Source organism: Lygodium microphyllum, chromosome 25, assembly GCF_053477565.2.
Source record: "Lygodium microphyllum isolate KBCC chromosome 25, Lygodium_microphyllum_v1.1.10, whole genome shotgun sequence".
NCBI lineage: Eukaryota > Viridiplantae > Streptophyta > Polypodiopsida > Schizaeales > Lygodiaceae > Lygodium > Lygodium microphyllum.
Window position 1 is genome coordinate 72,032,419 of NC_141159.1, and position 22,239 is coordinate 72,054,657.

Consider the following 22,239-nt stretch of genomic DNA (forward strand, 5'->3'; position numbering starts at 1 on the left):
CCTTGAAGAGGGCAATATGGTGGACAAGGTAGAGGAGTCCCAGTCCCCGCATGACTGCGTGCCCTATAAAGACTCCTAGAGTCGGGAGGATAAACGAATGGCAACGTTCCAAGATGATATCTGTGAAGACTCCTTGTGCCGGGAGGATAAACGAACGAACAACCATCAGGGTGATTCCTGTGAAGACTCCTTGAGCCGGGAGGATAAACAAACGGCCATGCCTAACATTCATATCATTGAGGACTCCTGGAGCCAGAAGAATAAACAAACAGCCATTTTCCACGATGAGATTTGCAAATATTCCCTTTTCCAAGAGGATCAAGAAAAGGACAATGTTGTTACTTATACAGTCGAAGTTCCATGAGTGGATGACCTCGTATAGGACAATTGCAGAATCAGGTTGGAGTTCCAACCCCTGCACAATATCCCATATGTTCTGGGAGGCAAGAACATGTCTCATTAGATTGGACCCAATAGTGAAGTGTGACCCATTAAAACAACTCTTACCAGTAAAGGCATGTTTGGCTGATGAGGAAGACAAACCGTGAGGTTTCTGATAGGTGGTATAAGATGGATAATGAGGATAAGAAGGAGATGGTCGAGGGGGGATAAGTAGTAAGAAGAGGAGGGGCTCCTTGCCGCATGAGACTAAAGAAATGGGCATTTTCCATGCATATGATGGTTATCTAGCAAGCTCCTTGTACCAAGAGGATAAACGAAAGGCCACTTATCCTGTATCCCCATCGCACAAGAAAAGGATGAAGATCCGAAGGATAAAGAACTCCTTTCGCCAGGAGTATAAACAAAAGGCTACGGTTCAAGCTGCCAAAAAAGCAGTGGAAAACTTGCATAGCCATGAGCATAAAAGAACGGCCATCCCCCTTTCCAATCGCGCTTTACACGCAAGAAGTACCACCTTCGCAAGACGACAATTTCCTCATCAACCTCGAGCATACAACGCCCAACCTATTTCAAGGAGAGAGGTGTCTTTCAAGCGCACCTCACGCAAGTTGAGGTTTGCGGCCACTCTTGGGTGGTCAAATGCTGCCTCATGCAAGTGGAGAGATGTGTCTACTCCAGCATGGGCAAATGCTTTCTTCTACTTGATACGCGAATTGACAGATTAAGCCAATCAGGGCCACACTCTACAGGGCGCCAACTCTTGGGCCCTCGCTCTGTGTGTGTGTGTGTGTGTGTGTGTGTGTGTGTGTGTGTGTGTGTGTGTGTGTGTGTGTGGCATCACTTGTGCATGCACAATTGAACCACTAACATCAATTAGTGAGATTAAGTTGAGAGAGTACTAGTGCATCATTGGAGAGACGTGTAAATGTATGTGACATCGCTTGTGTATCATTATAATATTATCAAAAATGAGCACATTAGTTCAATTGGTGAGTTGAAGTTAAGGAGATTACTAATACATTATCAAAGAGATAGACAAAGGAGGGACAATTAATGGCAAAGTTTGGACTAAGAAAAAGAGGAGGATAGAGAGGGGGGAGGAGGCAAGGGGAGATGTTATTGGGCAAAGGGAGATGTCCATGATGGATTCCCAACATACAAGAGAGAGAGAGAGAGAGAGAGAGAGAGAGAGAGAGAGTTGGTACTTCAGATAGCTAAAAGGTGGAGAGAAATATGTGAGTGTTGGTGCTGCCAGTTGTTGTACTAATGAGGGGGAGAGTAGGCGTCGTAATATTGTTGGTTGTGGTACTGATGAGGGGAAGAGAATACATTTTCATAAGAGTTGGAGTGTTGTGGCAGTATTGTTGGTTGTAGTCCTGATGAGGGAAAAAGGCTACATTTTCGCAGTTAGAAAGGCTCTGCAATAAGCACATTTGGATCCTTGAGTCTCAAAAAGACAAACTACCCTCTGCTTGCAAATGGATTCTGAAAAAACATCCAAAATCTTACATATTAAGACTAGAAGAATGATAATTTCCACTTTCTGGGTCGTGCAATCACATAAGGGGACTTTGGGAAAAAAATCCAGGCCTGCTTGAAGAACTCAGTTGTATAAAGGAGGGACATCTCCACTCATTTTTGAAGTATTGCACATTATCAAGGGTGCAGCCATCCAAAAGATGTCGTGCTATAAAAATCAGTTATTCAAATGCAAGGGCTGGATTTTTATTAGCCTCGCTGATCATTTGGACAGGTTCTGTTGGTGTGTGATTAAGTTCCCTAGAGTCGAAGCACACTCATCAGCTAGTGCTTTCGAAGCTTAAAGACTCTGTTAAGCTTTGAAATGTTATTTGTAAGAAGATTCTTCTAAAAGCTGTAAACCTCCATTAAATCAAACCTATGCAGCTTTGTCAACACTTGAAATCTTCTTGTAAGGACCTAAATATCTGATAGCTTACTATTTTCAGCATTAAACCAGTTGCACAGAAATCTGATAATATATTATTTTCCACATTAAAACACTTGCACAAGCATGGACAGACATGATGATGACAATGATGCATTTTCCACTGTAAGAGCTGGAGTCCAAGTACCTTCCATCATGTACAAATAGAGAGAAGCTTCACTTAAAAGGATGTACAAAGTTCTGGCCTACCAGAGGACCCTCCTAAAAAAAGCTTTTGAACTTACACTCGGGAGCATGCACAGAGCAAGAGAGGGGGGGAGAGACAGAAAGGTAAACCATGGAGAGAATGGATGTGAGCTGACCTAACAAGAAGGGTGCATGCAGAAAAACTTGATCTTAAGTTAGGGCCAGACACACAAAGAGTATATCCAACTAAAAAAAGGCAGGTAAGAAGCTGTTGGAGAGATCTAAGCCCAACAATGAAATATTCATTTACCATTTCACTCAGTACAAAACAAAGATCCTTCTCTCCAAAAAATGGAACTGCAGACGCAATTTTCTGCGACATAACTAGTTGCTCATTCGAAAGTTCTGTAGCAGGTTACACAAACAAACAACTTGCACTAATAGCAATATCCCTCACATAGGCCATTTCACTCTCAGACTTGACAAAAATTCACACAAGAAACTCATTGCATGGAGCATAGCCAACTGAATCAGATACGAGCACATCCTCAGGTTATCGTACTTGGATGATACCAGCAGCCATGAGCTTCTGCAATTTACTCATGACCATAGGATTTTTTGTATGTTCTTGGGCTGCTTTAGGATTCTCTTGGAAGTCCGTTAACACCTGCAAAAAATATTGCACCATTAGATCTCTCCTGCTCCTCACTACCCCCCTCCATCCCCCTTCATGTGTGCACGCTTGCATGATCTTTGTCTACATATGCATGTGCATACAACCCCTTGCCGCTTACAAATACACATGTACCCAACTCCAACCAACAAGATAAGTACCTGCCGCATGACCGGATCTGAAAGTATACTCTGAATTTCTGGATCTTGCATTGCTTTCGCCTGGCACAGCATGAAGCCCAATTTCAACATCATGAACTTGTTCATAACTTTAAAAATAGCCAGAAGCGGCAAGAATGTTAATTTCAAGGTTCAAAAAGAACTATATATTACCTGTCTCTCCTTCAGTTCCTCTTCACTTACTGCCCCTCTATTGGCAGCATCAATTTGAGCAAAGCATCTGTCACACAGTAACACTCTTCAGTACGTGACCACAGGACAAGAGCAGCCAAACAAGAAAAACTAGCTTCACATGCCAGACTCCAGACAGTATTTCGTTTATGAGAGTACGTGCATACTTTCTAACACCCTCCAGCAGTTCTTGGTTGTTTTCCTCATACTTAAGACCTGCCTGTAAATCAAAACAGAAGCATCCACACCTTCAATCACTATAAGTCAAAAAGAAACAAAACTACAAACCACAGGAAAATCCTCTAGGCACCATGACTAACCTGATAAGTTTCCAAGGCCTTATGATATTCTTTCATGAAAAATTGGATAGCGCCCTTTCGAGCATAGCCTCTCACAAAAGTAGGGTCCAGCTCAAGACATCTGTTAGCATCCTTCAGTCCTTCAGGTAGTGCACCAAGCTTAGTGTAGCAAGCTGCTCTGTTACTATAGACCTGTGAATGGAAAATGCACCACCAAGGTTCATCGCTCACCACTATATAGCATGCACATGAACATACAGAGTGCACAGGTGCAATGCATCCAACAGGAGTGTTCTCAATATGCAAGGGGTGCACCAAACCACAAAAACGTGCTAGCAAAACCCATAGAAATTTACGGTCTCAAAAAGACCGCATATCAAAAGCACCAAGCAGAGGAGCTGGTAAACAAGTATGCTGGGCAGTATAGTAGCTATTCCCAGTATTCTCACTGACTACCACAGAGTACCCAAACTTCTTCAACAAGGAAGGTATGAATCACCTTTGCATCATTTGGATTCCTTTTTATGGACTCTGTGTAATGTTTCACAGCCTCGGGGTATTGTTGAGCTTTGAAACACTCATTACCTGCCACAATATGGTACTTTCAGTCAGCTCATCTGAAAAATTTATGTTCACATAAAATATCTAATAGCTTGTCAAGTAATGCAGCATACCCAGCTCCCGCTCCTGATCTGCTATTGTAGGATCAAAATACTCTTTCTGTTCAAGCTCTTTTTTCACTCTTTCTGCTTCATTTAACTTCTTCAAGGTATCTGGATTCCTATGCTCAGTTAGGGCCTTATTGAATGCTTCAATAGCAACATCATAATCCTTTGAGCTATTTGCCTGCTTCACATATGCTGTTCCTTTTCTTGTTAAGGCCTTAGCTATCATCTTGTAATCAGAATGTAACTCCCGCCCTCTTTCTACAGCGTTATCACAATCACTGATGCATTCATCATACTGTTGGCACGAACACAAGACACACAAGTGAGACCAGCACTTCAAATACAATGTTCCAAAGTACACCACTCACAGACACCCAACACCCTTGCATGTAGTAGAAATAGCCCATATAACAACTGACCTTTCCCATTTCAAGGTATACAGCTGCTCTGTTAGTAATGTATGAAATGTCCTCATCATCCAACTCCATCGCATTTGTGTAGTGTGCTATAGCAGTATCAAAATCTTTTTTCTTATAGGCAGCATTACCAGCTTCCTTCTCTTTCAGAGCCTCTGCCTTGCGTGTTTTTTTCTCTTTTTCAGCATCTGATATTTCCATCGGTTCAGGCTCTGGCTCTGGTTCTGGTTCTCGTGCTTTACTGGAAGCAGAAGCTGAAGCTGAAGATGATTTCTTTGGACTTTCATCAAATGTACCATTTTCCATGTCCTCCCTTGAAGGAGTTTGTATATTTACACCAAGTAGAACCCCTAAAACCTGCATCATCCTTGGATCCTTCAAGTACAAACTCAGGTGCCCTGGATTTTTCTGAACATCTTGAAGCATTTGAACAAAATCAGGCTGCTGTAGAAACATTTTTGTCCTGGGATCTGTAGATATCTTTACCCAAACATCAGGCCCTGAGAAAAGGTCGCCAAATGGGGAACTCCCAGGAAATCCACGTGGTTTAGACTTAGCAGCTTGAGCATCAGATAACCCTGATTTAAGGGCCTCATTGTTTGGTTCGTACTCCAATCCCTTCTTGTATGCTGACACCGCATCATCATGCTTACCCAGCCCAATATAAGCAGCTCCTAGTCTGCTATAACCTTTTGCCCAGTCAGGCTTCAGCTCAACTGTTTTCTTGGCATCCTCTAACGCTTCTTCATATTTGTGGAGAGATGCATATGAAGCTGAGCGATTCGAGTATAAAACATGATTATCAGGAGACAGACTTATAGCTTCAGAAAAATGCTTAATTGCCTCTTCAAATTTCCCAGCTGCAAAAGCTGCATTCCCTTTTGCCTTTGCTTCATCTGCCATACCTTCAGTGGCTGATGAATATTAGAAAACCTGCATGTTACAAATCATAAGTATCAGAAAAAGAAAAGGACTCCACAGTCTCACTTTTGACCTGCACAACACTTCAGGCTGTAGCATCCTTTGACATTTTTGGATGGACAATAACATGTGGAGCTAAAGACCTTGCATTTTGAAGGTATATGGCCATCGTAACAACCTAGTGGACTATTGTTTGGTACACAGCCGCCTTCGACCTAATGTAACTCATTTGTTTGCAACATTAAAGGTATTTCTTTGAGTTCTCAACATGGATGTGTTGAAGCATCTTTTTCTACCTCAACTTCCAAGACGGTAAACAGATTACAATGGCCATTTGGTGTGGATATTGTATTGTCAATATTCCTTAAGGATGTTAGATGCTCAATGCTTAAGGGGTGGCTCTAGAGCAACTCCATAGACGCACATACCCCATTCCTGCCGTTACTGCAAGTCACCCCACAGTTTCTTCCATACTACATAGGGATCCCCTTATGTCTCTCCTCCCTCTCCATATATGGCAATTGCTGATTTTTTTGTAGTCATCATATTCAACTACAAATTTGCCAATGACAAAGGGGGATGATGAGGAGAGTGAGTTGGAGTCATCTTCATCATCGTGAATTGTTGAGCTAAGAAATGCATTCCATGCTGATTAGCCACTAAAACAGCCCCAAAACAAGCTTGATTTAATGAAAACCCTAAAACGAGGAGTGGTTCAAGAGAGTTCAATGAAACCCTAATTTGGGAGGATCCATCTTCATCTATAAATAGATAAGCTGCCCCCATTCAAACTTAATCCAATCTATGCAGGTTTCTCACCCTTGAGTGCAGATTTCAACCATCAGTTCACACACACATACCTATCCAACCTTCACGACTGTTGCCATCACCTCATTTTACTACTGCGTTTTACTACGGTGTTTTATTGCCACATTCTACTACAGCACTTTACAATGGTGTTCTACTCCTACGTTCTACTACTTCCCCCCACATCATCAAGCATCATCCTCTGCAGTTGCCTCAATCTCCTCACACTCTAGTAATCAGCATTTGGTGTTTCTCTCACTCCGTCACCTTGACTGGCGTTTCTCTCACTCTGTCACCCAGACTGGCGATCACAGCACTTGGGATCCATCTCCAGCGGACGTCACTCTCCAACACACAACTCTACCCTTGGGCACACTATATACTCTTACATTCATTTACAGCATTCATTCACTTCAGGGTTATGTTCTTTCTATCCCTTCTTCCATTTGTGTTTGAGTATCTATGTTTGAGTTTTGACTTCTGCATTTTGGGTTTGAGTTTTGCTTTTCTATGTCTATGTTTGTCTTGTTGTGCTTTTGTCATGGTCCTACACTCTATGTTTCCTCAATGCAAACCCTAGTAGGGTCTCCACAATCTTCTTCACATGGTATCAAAGCTAGTGCTCTTATTAAGAGTATCCTACGGATATTGTGGAGTGCTGGTCTTTGCACGAGGCGCACAATATGACTCGTAACCAAATCATAATGTCACAAACACCTTCTCATGACCCCATGATGTCTTATCGTTGGATGCCTTGAGGAGGTATTATGGACTCGACGAGGAAGACCACACTCCATATTCACCCTCACCATCACCCTCTATATTTACACCCATGCCGAATATTCCAGATTTCATTAACCTCATAGAGGAGGGGTTTGAGGAATACCTACGCAACAAATACGCACCTAAAGCCATCCCTTCTTCCAGTTTCACTACTGCTTCCAGACCGGTTGGTAAGGCTGGCCACCTTTCTAATCATGGAGGCAATATGGCATTTGGGACGACTCGTGATACATCTTCATCATCTTGGCCAAGCCTTGTACCAAGTTTGTACAACCCTTTTGAGTCATTCGAATCAAAACCCTCTCCTATTTTGCCTTTAGGTGTACAAGATCCGAATGGTCAAATTTATGTAAATCTTAATAGAGGGGGCTCATGAAGCAAACATTCATCATCAGGTATACCTATATCTTCTATTTCATTTGAGCAAGTCAATTACTCTTCTTCTCTGCCTCCCATCCCACCCTCATCTCTTGAAGGCATACCACCCTCATTCCAAAACCTAGGCTTACATTCTACATCCACCTCTACCACACTAGGAGTTGGACCTTCTGTCTCCGCTCCTAGCACATTCTCATTCTCTATTTCATATTCACATCACGTTGCCCCATTAGGGAGCATTCCACCTCTTAACACTGTCACCTATCCTTTTCCACAAGCCATTCCCTCTACCTTTCCTCATGTAGGCACATCTTTTCCACCTAGGATGGCCGTGATGGGCATTCCCCTCACTACCCCCAGCTACATACACACCATGACCTCTCAGATGCAAGGATTTCCATCCTTTGCTTATGGTGCATCGTCATACTTCCATGGGTCACTCCTACACAAGGATTTCCATACTCTTCTTATGGTGCGTCATCACAGTTTCCATGGGTCACTCCTACACAGGGATTTTCATCCTTTGCTCCACGTGTCCCTATCCCTCCAGCAAAGGGTTCTCCTACAATGACAATGCCCATACCTAGTCATCCCATGCATACATTTGGATCCACTGTGCATACTTCTCGAATGCCTATTGGGCACTATGAAACCCATTCCCAAGTGTACTCCTTTCCGCCACAATACCCACCTTCTTTGAGCCCTACCACTCCTGTTGCCTCGGCCAAGAATACCTTCATGGACAAGACTCCTTTCAACGAGTCAAATGTCACTACTTGGTGAAACTGTATATAGCAAGTGCTTGAGTCCCAAGGTCTTTGGAACCTTGTTGTTGGTCTTTAGCCTGTGTGCGACCCTCAACTAGGCCACCCTAATTACATCCGTCTATGGAGAGCTCACAATGCCACAACCAATGTCAAGCTAATGCAAGGTTTACTTCCTGAGTTTCACTCTCAATTACAGCACTTCCCTCTTGCATCGAAACGTTGGAGTCATCTCATCGACCGCTATGCAGCCAAAGATCGTACTCAGCATATAAACATCGACTTTGAGCTTCAAGAATTTTCCATTAAGAAAGGGGATGATTTAAAAGTCAAGTTGGCCGAATACTAAAGGTTATTAGCCGAGTTTGCCACTACTGGCTCTCCAAACTCAAATGATGATCAGGCCGTGTTCTTGAACAAGTTGCCTGACAAATACTTCAATTTTATGTAGCACATTTATCTCACTGCCTAGATTGCCGACCTTCTAGGAGTTTTGAGTGTCAATTGTTGCATTAAGCGAGGCTACATGATCAAGTGCACAAAAAATCCTCCACTTACATCTATTCAGAGAGGCACGGGTTTATTGCCTTTTCTTTGAAAGGGAAAACCAACAATGGCAAGAACTTGCAAGATGCGAAGGCAAGCCAAAACAAGGGTGACACCACTTTCTCCAACGGAAACAAAGAAGCACAACCCCTTTGGCAACAAATTCCTAAGAAAAATAGGTTTTGCACACACTGCCAAATGTCAAGCCATGTGGACAAGGACTATTGTACCAAGGCCCAAGATCTTCCTCCAAGAAAACCGCAACAAACTACTACAACTATACAGTCTAGTGTGGCTACGCCTCGCGCTATTGCCCCATCTTCTCCTTCAATCCCCACAACTGCTAGACATGTGACACACAAACAGCCTCAGCGGCAATCCTACTCTATTCCTGAGAGATTGACTAATTGGTCTGCTAGCACTGATTCTATTTCACTTTATGCATCCATTCCTAGAAACTCCAACACCTTCTAGGCTTTCTTTCCGACCTCGCAGTATGCAATGGTGGCCACACACTTGGCCTTTCATTTTCAAGTCTTTCCCTACATTTACACACACACACACACACACACACACACACATTTACATTATTACACTTCTTCATTTTGTTCAATTTTCATTTTGGCTTTGTTTTTCTTTTTAGAGCATCTCACTACTAACCTCTGTGATTACAAATCATTCTCTTTTTTGCAGACTTTGTTTTCGGCGCAAGGCTAGCATACAAGTTTGTCTCGTTCTACCTTGGCTCGAGACATAGAATGCACATTGTTCCATTCATAGTTTCATCTTCCTAGAAGTTTTGCTTTTCTACTAGCATGGAGGCTTCCCCTCCTGAGGCACAGATTGTACAACATCTCTCTTAATGCTATCACGTCGGTGACTTCTACCTCGCTTTTACAATCAAGATGCTTCTTCTCATCATGGTTTTCGGCACCACATGAAAATCTACATTTGGCTCCTTTTCCTCCTTCGACGTCACCATTCTAGGTTGACAGGGGGTTTCTACCCTTCTAGATATTCTACAAGTTTTGGCACTTGCCTTTGACATTAGCCTTCCCCCCTGTTGTACCTTCATCCTTGCATTGCACGATTTCATCTTCTTTGTGCTAGGTCACTTGGACAATTGAAATTTTTCTCCACGAGGAACACTATTCCAATGGTACCTGCTGCATGAGCATTTCATAGCATATAACATACCCATTGTGCAGAGCACTACTAGATGAATCCTAAGTTGTTTCCACCGACATTTTATCCACCACACCGCCATTACTTCCTCACCATTCCCTCCTCATCGACATCCTCAAGTGGATGGATAGCTTGTCTGTTTTGTGATGGTTTGGACCTAACCATCACTTCTCATTCTCCCATCTTCTCCTCAAATGACCGCAAACCATCTCTCACTTTTTAAAACAAACAAAAACAAATCCCAATCAATGTTCATCATACTTCCATCCGCCTTTGTAGGGCTAGGTAGGCCATTGGGCAACTAACGTGCACCTTTGTTCAATATTTTGTCCTCTCTAGGATGACTATTTAGACTCCCTTGATAAGATAATCATCACCTTTGTAGTCTTAGTAGGCCACCGAGCAACCATCGTGCATCCTTTATCCAATACCTTGGCTACTTTGGGATGGGACGCCTTGAGAAAAATGGATTGGCCTTTCTTTCTCACCCTGTTTTGGACCTAAGAGGGGATGTTGAGCTAAGAAATTCATTCCATGCTAATTAGCCAGTTAAACAACCCCAAAACAAGCTTAATTTAATGAAACCCATAAAACGAGAAGCGGTTCAAGATATAATAAAACCCTAATTTGGGAGGGTCCATCCTCATCTATAAATAGACAAGCTGTACCCATTCAACCTTAATCCCATCTATGTAAGTTTCTCACCCTTGTGTGCAAATTTCAGCCATGAGTCCACACACGTGTGGCTATTTATTGTTGCATTTTATTGCGGCGTTCTATTGCAGCGTTTTACCTCGGCCTTCTATTGCTATGTTTTGATGCTTCGCCCATATCATCCAACATCGTCCTCTACAATCGCCTCAGTCTCCTCACACTCTGGTGATCAATGTTTGGAGTTTTTCTCATTCCGTCACCGACTGGTAGTCACAACAACACTTGAGATCCACCTCCAATGGATGTCGCTCTCCTACATACTGCTCTACCCTTGGGCACACTGTATACTCTTACATTCATTTACAACATTCATTCACTTCACAGTTGTGTTTTTTCTATCCCTTCTTCTATTTGTGTTTGAGTTTTGAGTTTTGCTTTCTGTATCCGTGTTTGTCTCGTTGTGCTTCTGTCACAGTCGTACACTCTGCGTTTCCTCAGTGCAAACCCTAGCGATACCTCCACATTCTTTTTCACATCAACATACTCTTAACATCTTTAGATCCTATTGGAGAGAGGGAACTGCTGCCGATACTACCATATTCAATTGCTGCATGTGTCTCTGCAATGTTTTCTTCTATGCAATCTCTCTTCTCTCGTATTGTGCAACCTATTGTTGCAAATTCTTACACTTCCATTGCCACACCCGCTTCTGACATGGAATCAAATGTCTATGTTTGATCCTATGGTGTTGTTTTCTGCTATTGCAGGTTCTGCCCTCACGCTGGTCCATTGCTGATTCACCACCTCCAAGCTGTTGCCTTCTAGAGTCCTAGGCGCCCTGCTGCTGCCCAAAAGCAGCCCGTTTTCAGCTTTCTAACATCAATGTTTTGCTCATTACAGTCAGCGTTCTGCTTTTCTGCAGTCTTTTATGCTTGACCTGCAGCATCAAATGCTCACACTGCCTGTGTTTTCCACTGCCTAACCTCTACAGGGCAGCACATGGCCTACTTTCAATGGGTTTGTTGTGTTTATTACTTCATCAGCCTGCCTCTTTCTGAGCTGACCCTATATTTTCTACATTTCCTTGTCTGTGCAAGCTGAGGCTTTCAGGCCTTTTCCACTATCCATTGGCTGTAAACTTTGGGATTGTTTATTTCTTGGCTATGTTCGATCGGATTCTACAGCAGTCATTTTGTGATCAGCTGTCTATCCATTGCATGTGAACTGATGACAAGTGCAGTTTGTCATGTGTTTGAATGTGTTCTCTCTCTCTCTCTCTCTCTCTCTCTCTCTCTCTCTCTCTCTCTCTCTCTCTCTCCACACACACACACTTTTCTTATTCATGTGTATGGAGTGTAACCAGTTTAAGCCGCTGGAAATTCAAACATATAAGGACACAAGCATGGTTAAGCAATAGAGGTGCATGTTATTTGACTATGATGCCAACATGTATTTCTGGCAGTGGCATCAGATGCTTTTGACAAATTGCAATGCAATCAAAGCAACAACAAGGATTTCAAGGGAGAAGTCTATCACAAGGATGTGCATTTTTAATGTTTTGTTTAGCAGTTGATTTAGTTATATTAATAAATTGTGCAAACATGAAGTGCATGTGTTGTGCAAGTCAATGAGATCACAATGATAGGCTAGGACCCCAAGAGGCCAGTAGACAGCAAAGACAAAAATTGTAATAAATTAGAGTATGAAACATAAGAAACAAGTTTCATTCAAGATAAAAACTATCTAAATTTTTTAAGCACATAAATGTACTTTAGGTCCCATGGGCCACAACAAAACACATTGCACATGGTTCAACATTGTATAAAAAATCTAAATGAACAATCGGTAGACCAACAATTTACATACACAATATACCGTACACAGTATACCATATATCATGATTCATCATGCAAGTTTCATAAATATAAAAGAAGCATAATGCCATAGATTAAAAACTACTTGAACATATAAACTACAATCAACCAATAATAATCCATGCCTCTATAGGACTTCAAAATGAGCCCATGGACTATGTGACGTATCACATGAATCATAGAAATTGTTATTAACCATGTTCAAACTTCAAATCCATCTCTCTGCCAACTTTGACTAGGCAGAAAAGGGTAATTTCATTCCATGTGCAAAGCTAGGCCCACTGTAATCTTCAAGGACCAAAATTCCAATTTGGTCATTTCCTGCATTTCAAAAATGCATTGGTCATTTCTAACATTTCCTACCTATAAGAAACATATTTCCTGGCAACTATGGGCCTAGGGTATTTAATTAGGATTTAATTGTCACCGGTGACATTAGGAGCTAGACATTAATCAATTAATTAATGTCCAATTCTAAGGGTAATCAATACTCAAGCTCACTTGCAAGTCAAAATGTACAAGCCAATTTAATTGTGGATAAGCACATTTAATTTACTCGGCAAGAACGAGGACTGAAGTTAAATTTCAAAATTATGAATTCTTAAAAATAATTACATGACTAAGAAATCTAATTAGACGGATACCACTGGGCAAAACTTACCCATGCAAGTGAAGGAAAGGCTATTAGAGGCTAGTGCAAGGTCAACTATTGGCTTGTGGAGGTTGAGAGAAAGGAGAGAGTGATATGACCTATCTAAGCAAGTATCAAGTCTGTGAGCCTCAGTCTCAGTCAAACAAGGCTATTAGAAGCTTTGACGTGTCTACCATGTGCTTTGACAAAGGAAGCAACTCTATCCATGCATCCCCACCAAACTACAATTTGCCCTATTCGCCCATATCGGCATTTTCCCTACCATGTCAATATTTTTTGCATTTTTTGCAAATGGCCAATTGCCACATTTAGGGGCTCAACTAGCAACTCAACCAATTTTGAGGCATTTCAAATATATATAGTTGGTCCCACTTTGGCACGAATCATTCATTCTTCTTTTTCCTCTACATGTGTGTCACGAACATGCCATGATCAAGTGTACGGATTAATTCTTACTCATGTCATATCAATCCACGCCCCATGCGAGCACACCCTTAACAAGACATCCTGGAGTCAACCATGCAAACCGGCCCTTACCATGTCATCATAGAACCTTCTAGAAGCTATGGCATGTCATTGCCTACATCATTGATAATGTCATCATGGAACATTCTAAAAGATCTTTAGCCACCCTCTAACACCTATTAAAAGAGGGGCTTGCCAAAGAGCTCCTCAGTCTTACCAACCTATTATGGGAGTACTAGACAGTGCTCGAGAGACTAGACTAGATACAAGATTTGTTACAAGAATTCTGATTTCAACATAATCCCATGTAGGGACACAAGGTACAATGATAACTTAACAAGATAAGGAAAATCCCACATCCCAAGACCATAGGTAGACAACATGACTCAATAGGATATGAAAGATCCTGCGACCCGGAACTGTAAGTATGGATACAAAATATCAAAATTACAAGATCTCCCTCAATCGGGATGAAGATACAAGACAATACTACACAAGATCTCATACTACAAGATTACAAAGTGACAAGATAACAAAAGTATAATGAAAGACAAGACAAAACTAGATACCATAACTAGACAAGAACTAGAACTAGAACTCGAAGTTACTTACTTTGAGGTCTCGACTCCTTGAGCTTCCGAGACTAGCATTGGCAAATACTTTTAGTACAGCTATAATCAAAGAGCACGCAATCTCTAATCCCCCACCACCTACCCAAATTGAAGATCATAAGGAATTTGAGATCAAGTATATCTTAGACTCGAGGATCTCCCGAGATCAATTGAAATACCTTGTTTACTAGAAAGGATATGACCCAATGATTGCACTTGGAAACCTACAAAATATCTCCAAAGAGCACCTCTCAAAGTTAAAGAATTCCACAAGAGAAATCCAAGGAAATTTGGACCAAACCACCAAACCGCTCCTCATGAAACTCGTCGATGGAGGAGGGGGTAATATCACGAACATGCCATGATCAAGTGTACAAATTAATTCTTGCTCATGTCATGCAAATCCACACCCCATGCAAGCGCACCCTTAACAAGACATTCTCGAGTCAACCATGCAAACCCACCCTTGCCATGTCATCATAGAATCTTTTGGAAGATACGCCATGTCATTGCCTGCATCATTGATAATGCCATCATGGAACATTCTAGATCTTTAACTACCCTTCAACGCCTGTAAAAGAAGGGGCTCACCATAAAGCTCCTCAATCTTGCCAATGTCAGTCTTGGGTGCTCAAGGACTCGAAACCTCCAAGTAAGTAACTTTGAGTTCCAATTCTAGTTCTTATCTAGTCAAGGTATCTAGTCTTGTCTTGCCTTTCGTTATACTCCTATTGTCTTATCACCTTGTAATCTCGTAGTACGAGATCTTGTCTAGTAACCTTGTTCATCCCCATCGGGGGAAATCTTGTAATTCTAATATCTTGTACCCATACCTACAGTCCCAGGTTGTGGGATCCTTCATATCCTATCAAGTCCTATTGTCTATACCTACGGTCCCGAGGGGGTAGTCATGCCATTTTGAGTGACTAATTCTCTTGCTACCTTCTAGCACCTCACGCGTGCCATTTTCAAGAACATGCTCAAGAAATGGTTGGAAGTCTTTGTCGATGACCTATGTGCCCACACCAATTGGAAAGAGCACTTGTAAAAGCTCCGAACAGTTTTTGAATGGTGTAGGCAATACAGTCTCTCATTGAACCCCTTAAAGTGTTAGTTTTGGGTGAAGCATGGTTGTATCTTAGGGTGTGTCGTGTCAAAGAATGGGATAGCCATGGACTTTTCTAAAGTCAAGGTGATCATAGATATTCCCCCTCTAACCAACTTCAAGGGTAGGATTTTCCGTATCTTGTTAAGTTATCATTGTACCTTATGCCCCTACGTGGGATTATGTTGAAATCAGAATTCTTGAAACAAATCTTCAATCTAGTCCAATCTCTCGAGCACAATCTAGTACTCCCATAACAATGTGCACACTTGGGGTTTGGCATTCTTCTTTGTTAGGGCTATTGGCTACATTCTCTGTCACCATCACTGTCACCATCTTCGATGCTGCCATCATTTTCCAACTTGATATGTGCCCTCATTGGTCCTTTGGGCTACATGCAAGAATTAGTCAATCCATCATTGTATTTAACATCCTTTTCATACTCAATACAAACTTCTCTTCCATTCATGTTGTCTTCTCTCTTCTCCTTTTCTCTCTCTATGTTTGTGTTTCTCTTCTCTTGCACTCTTACATTGGTCATCTCTAGCCAGCCGAGAGAGCTTCTTCTACAACCAACTCCAACAAGGAGAGCTCCAAGCTATCGGGCAACAATACTTAATGTTGTTTCACAACAAACAATGGGTGGTTCTAACACTTTCTTACAACAAAAATTAAAAATTCCTCTCGACTTTCTCTCTCCTTCTCAACCATATATAGCAAATTCCAATCTTAGAAGGTGGACAACAAAGCATATACTTCTGTGGACTCTAATTTGCAGTAAAAATTGGGGTTCACCAACCATCTCAAAAAGCATGCTCAAAATTCAAGGCTTAATATTGGAAATTCAGCAATTGAAATTTGAAGATTTCAAAGAATTTTAAGAGGTCGGCCAAACAACGTTAAGTTTGGGATTGAATTTGCAATCCAAAGAGGAAATTGAAGGCCAATCCCCAAGCAAACCAAGGGGCAAATTGGTATGAAGGTTAGCTGGTTGTTATGGACAGCAAAAGATTAAAAGAGGCCAACCTAGATCTCATTGTACTTTAACCTTTAGCAATACAAGTTAAACAAATGCCGCGAGGGGCACCAATTTTGGAACTAATAGGGCATCCATTGACCAAGATCACGTGGTAACATTTGCATTTCAATTTATTTAAATTTTATTGCGTGCTGTAATTAGTGAGTACTTAAATTATTACCACCCTTGCCAAGGAGAAAAGTTAGTTTCACACCACGTCCTCACTAGAACTATATCCTACAATGTATGCAAGGTTGTTCATATATTCAAACTCTTCATTAATCTAAGCTTTTTATCACCTTCATCTTACTCTTTAGTATTCGTCAACCCATGTTTTTGTTTTCTATTACCATTCTAAGCTACATCCAAGCTAAGAGAAGGCATTCTAAAACAACAAGGATAATCGTATCTACATAGAAATACCATGTGGCACTATTTCAAATGAGGAAAAATACTACCACAAGAAAACACATTTCTAGATTTCTCAAGTCATTTCAAAGTTTCAAGCAGCACCTCTAACGAGCATGTCAAGGCATTTCCCACTTCTATAGTCCTTGGCCAAATGAGGGACTAATTTATTGCTTTATATTGGGATTTGCAAGATAATAAATCAAATGTACTAACTCTAGTTGACAAAAGTGGTATTCAAACTAATAGTCACTAGCAAACACTAGCTTGAAACCATTATCAAATCAACATTGACTTTTGCACTACACATCAAAATCTCATCGTCACTTATAGAGAAATACCACAAGGGGAACTAGGGCCAGCACATTTTATCACATGGCATCTACTTAGTTTAAGAAAATCCTAGCTCTATCCTTATGAGCTATCAAGTGTTAACTATTTGTTTGGTTCATTGTGCTTGCAAGATTATGTTTCTACTAACCTTTCATTCCAATTAGTTCCATGGGAAGGTTAAATAGGGGACATAGACAAGAGATGGGGGACAGCTATGAATTACCATCACATATGACTATGTAGTCACATGGAATAGGCATGGGGACAAAACTTGGGAATGGAAAACAATGATTGTCAATCCAAAAATAGTGATTCATTGTGATTAATGTTCAATTGAGATTGGTTTCATTTGGGCACTTGAAAGAGTGAAAACCTAGTTGAACAACTGTCTATATGAAAAGCTATGCATTGTGCAACACCAAGCCCTTTCACAAATATTTGTGACAAACTAGTCTCTACATCTCAAGCAAGTAACTAGTCACCATGCGTCTTTCCTTTCTTCTTGGTAAGTTCTTGGCAACCATAGGTATGCAATGTGGTTGAGCATCTTAATTCTCTTATGTGAAAATTAAGAGCCACACACGACACATTCCCAATAGAAAACAAAAGAGAAGGCAAAACCACCTACCATCACCTTCAAAAAATTAGTAGGGCTTAGGAGCCTTTCAGATCCATACCATGACTCCTAGGTATGCTTCTCTTAATTGGATATAGCACTCTCAATGTTCTATAAGAGACCCCCATATCCCTTTCAATCTCCTAGGTACGTTCTCTTAATTGGATGTAGCACTTTCAATGGTCTATAAAATATCTCATATCCCTTTCAATCTCCTAGTTATGCTTCTCTTAATTGGATACAGCACTCTCGATGGACTATAGGAGACCCTTGTATCCCTTTCAATCTCAAGGTCCCACTTGAGAGTGATATGATAAGGGATATAAAGAGCTGTTCTTTTACCTACTAAAAACTCTACATAGCATTTTCCTAGCTAGTCTATAGCCCTTTCTCTACCTAGAAGACTTAGATACCTCACTTTGGCACATCCTACAATAAACATTAGAAATGTCCATGTATTTTTGAAACATAGGAAACAACTAACTTGAAACTTTGGTCCTTGAAGATTATAGTTGGCCCAACTTTGCACATGGAATCAAATTGTCCTTTAATATGATATTTTTTTAAAACTAGGTTCTATATAGGCAAAGCTGACTAGGATGAAAACCTCCACCTCATTCTTTTCCATCATTGTTTGAGAAATTCAGTAAATAAAGAAAACTTCATAAGAAAAGTAGTCTTTTCTTAATCAAGGATACACTATTACCACTTTAACACAACTTAAAGCCAAGAGTGTAATACTTTTCAATAGCCTAGTTCACCAAGTATCTTTATCACATCCTTTTTAAACATCCTTGAAAGTTTTATATTCAGCCATCTATAGCCCTATGACTACTAACCCTTTTGGAAAAGTTCTCGCCTAGTTTAAAACTTTAGTATGCTCAACTTACTTTCTCATACAATGCAAATCATCTCAAGGCAATGGTAACTACACTGGCATAACATTTCCTAGGCCAATTTAAGATTCTACTTTATGCCTATCAAATTATTAAAAATGAAGCACCACCACCACAAGACATAGGTGGCAAAAAAAACTTGCACTTACTAGATCGTGACGCGAATGCCAAAATCAACAACTTAACTCATACATCCCACCCCAATTTCAAACAATGTGCCTCACAATGAGGGAAACGGCCATAAACCTAAAATTGTAACTTAATTCAACAATGACTGGCAACAACCTTCGATAGCATGCACTTTATCGAGAGCTAAGGTTGACAATACCAAGAAAAATAAAAGTTTTCTTAAAGTAGTGTCAGCAAATATGAAAAAAATTTCAAACCACAACCTTGATATCTATTGTGCAAAGTTTAAATTGTAAGGGGAAAAAAAACCATGTAGAGAAGCACCATCAAAATTGCTTTAATGTCGTGTGGGTTGAATGAGTATATTTTTTTGTGCCTCAAATACTTTCCTTGTATACATGAAAACTCTAAACAACAAATGTTCAACTAATGTTCCACTAAACTCTTTAACCATAGTTGTTCATTATCCTAACAGCTCAACAAAGGAATCATTTCCCTTGTTCAACTCAAGGCTTCAAACTATTGCAAACCATGGATAGAGTGCATTCAATTCAAGGTTTTCTACTATTGCCAAAAGAAAAGGATATCAACTAAAACAAGAAAATTTTCAGCCCTACCGCCACTAAATTTATTGACAATTACTCTTTTTCAAGTATGATCTAAGGTCAAATAAAGCAAAGATCACTACCATTGACGTTCATCCCACTAATATAGCTAGAAAAGTCCATGTCAAAGAAGCATAAGTAATTTTCTTTATCAACAAATTTCAATGAATGATAGCTGAAAAGCTATTGGCAATTCCTTCCATCTTAAACACTTTAAATCAAAATTTAGATTTATTAAATGGCATATTCTTTACACACTATAAGTGAGTCCGCAATAATGATTCCACAAATGTATTTGTAATTTCCTTATATAAAGGATTAGAGGGCTAGAGAGCCCCCATGTATCAAGGACCTCAAGAGACTATTCCGCTATCATGATTCCACAAATGTATTTGTAATTTCCTTATGTAAAGGGTTAGAGGGCTAGAAGAGCCCCCCATGTATCAAGAACCTCAAGAGACTATCCGCTACAACAAGTGCCAAGCTCCTATGCCCACTACGCTTTTATGAAGAATCACAATTGCATTCATGCATTATAAAAAGAGCTTACTTGCTCTTGCTAGAGCAACTCTTCTCACATGATCAGTCAAGAGATTTACAATATAGGGCCAACAATTCCCAACGGCTTCCAAGAGCTGCTATTTGACAATGTCTGACCTACTATCTCTGCGACCAAACTAGATCCTGATGCAGTTCAGGTGCAAGACCAAGCTCAGGGAGATGGTCAGGATATACAAAGGCCGCGTAAACAGCAAGGAGGTGGCGACTCTTTTTGTTTGAACCTCTCTCTCTCTCTCTCTCTCTCTCTCTCTCTCTCTCTCTCTCTCTCTCTCTCTCTCTCTCTCTCTCTCTCTCTCTCTCTCTCTCTCTCTCTCTCTCTCTCTCTCTCTCTCTCTCTCTCTCTCTCTCTCTCGCGCACGCGCGCGCGCGCACAAGATGTCAAATACGGCTTTGAAAGAGTCCCCCCATAGATCTACCAGCAATCAAACAAGGCAAGGGAATGAACCAAGAGACCACAGAAGGGAGACGCGGGAAGCTTACCGGCAAGAAAGATGGAAGGCGATGGCGGTAGCGCCGGCGCGGAACGAGACGGACGCCTGGGTTGAAGCAAATACGCGCAAATTTTCCTCTTCTCCCTGCTTCTTCCCCTGGAAGAGTGACCGCTCTCTTTAGGCAATCCTTTTTTTTCAATCCTGGAGTGATCTCCAGAGAGTTTTGTTCTAGATTGTTCCTGAGGTTTCGCAAGCCTCGTGCCCACCTCGGACCAAAACCCCAGACGTGAGGTTCGGAGACCTGGCATAGTGTTAGGACCTTGTCACACGCTGTCGCTGTGCATTTTGTCGAGGCTTGGTATTGGCAATTGCTTTGCATAATTTCTCATTGGGCCATGTTGTCGTTTGCTTTATTTTGGAGTGAGCTCGAGTGGAGAAAGGCCAATCCAATTGCTGGTTGCCATAGTTGAAAGCATCAGTTGTTCCTTGCTCATTCTCAATTGTCATGCATGGGGGCAGGCCCATGACAACTTGGTAGAACATGCTCCCTTGTAGACAAGTCAGGATCAGTATCCCAAAAATGCTATAGCTACAAGTGTCAAGAAGCAATTGGCTTTTCTTGCCAAAACATTGTACCAATAGATTGGCACGCTTCCACTCATATTTATATTTGTTATTTGCAAATATGCCATTACAAACATAAGGGATAACAAGTGGCAGTATACCCATCACCAATTGGTTTTAACATGCCAATTGGCACTACCTTTGTGAGAAATATGTTCGAACTTCACAATAGATCCACCTTTAGCTAAAAGGAGCCATCCAGACTTTTCAAAACCACCTTACATGTAGCTTAAAGGTCTAAATCAAACTCGAGAATGACATTGGTCATCCAATGCAATTTTAGCTCTAATAACGTTGTATCCTTTAGGCCAATGTAGTAATACAAAATATGGATCCACTCACACTTCATTCATGGAAGGTAGCAACTACTTTCACGATCTTAAGGACTGATCCTCTACCACCTTTTTTCCCTAAAACAAATTGATCCTAGGTTTTGATGAGCTAACATAATTGCTAGTTTAACACTTATCATTAGAAAGTTACTCAAGCAATCAAGTCCACCCAACTGTAAGACACTTGTTGAGTTAACACCCACCTACTTTCTAACACCCAAATCAACTTTAGTTATCTAAGCAGGACATACTATCACACCATGTGAACATATAAACATAGCTTTCATAATTAGCCCATTAAACAAGGTTCCTTTGAATGTTCTTTAGGCACATATATAAAAACAATTGCAAACAATCCTTTTGGGAAAAAAATACTTTTATTAAAAAATAGTGTGTACTACCTACTTCTTCAAGGGTAGAGAGTCCAATCTTTCTTGGGTTCGACTCTTCCATTACCTTACAATGTCCATTGCTTTAGACTCGCAGAAATTTCTTCCCCATCTTAGGGTTTTCATTACAACCAAAGCCCATTGGTTCCCATGTTGCCATAGCAGCAAATATTTCTTCCTAACAAGCCTCTTCATTCAAGTGTCTATTGGCACTCTATGTAGTTATCCTTAGCTCTTGCTTAGAATGCAATG

The 22,239-nt window shown here is 40.9% G+C and overlaps 1 protein-coding gene across 1 annotated transcript; it reads right to left on the reverse strand.

Annotated features, from left to right (window-relative positions):
- Window positions 1-2,846: 2,846 nt before the first annotated feature.
- LOC148014371 (hsp70-Hsp90 organizing protein-like) lies at window positions 2,847-20,847 on the reverse strand. Its single transcript, XM_087666230.1, has 9 exons — window positions 20,692-20,847; window positions 4,904-5,833; window positions 4,491-4,779; window positions 4,316-4,401; window positions 3,838-4,008; window positions 3,685-3,737; window positions 3,500-3,566; window positions 3,329-3,388; window positions 2,847-3,161 (listed from the first exon to the last, which is right to left on the reverse strand). Exons 2-9 carry the CDS (start codon window positions 5,801-5,803, stop codon window positions 3,048-3,050), a joined length of 1,740 nt encoding a protein of 579 aa, XP_087522356.1. The 5' UTR covers window positions 5,804-5,833; window positions 20,692-20,847; the 3' UTR covers window positions 2,847-3,047.
- Window positions 20,848-22,239: the final 1,392 nt, after the last annotated feature.

Bases quoted from the DNA above. Each gene is read 5' to 3' on its own strand.
- LOC148014371 (XM_087666230.1), bottom strand. From the start codon at position 5,803: ATGGCAGATGAAGCAAAGGCAAAAGGGAATGCAGCTTTTGCAGCTGGG. The intron at 4,780-4,903 runs GTCAGTTGTTAT...TCGTGCCAACAG, and splicing joins TATACCTTGAAATGGGAAAG to TATGATGAATGCATCAGTGA. The intron at 3,567-3,684 runs GTATGCACGTAC...ACTGTGTGACAG, and splicing joins CTGCTGGAGGGTGTTAGAAA to ATGCTTTGCTCAAATTGATG.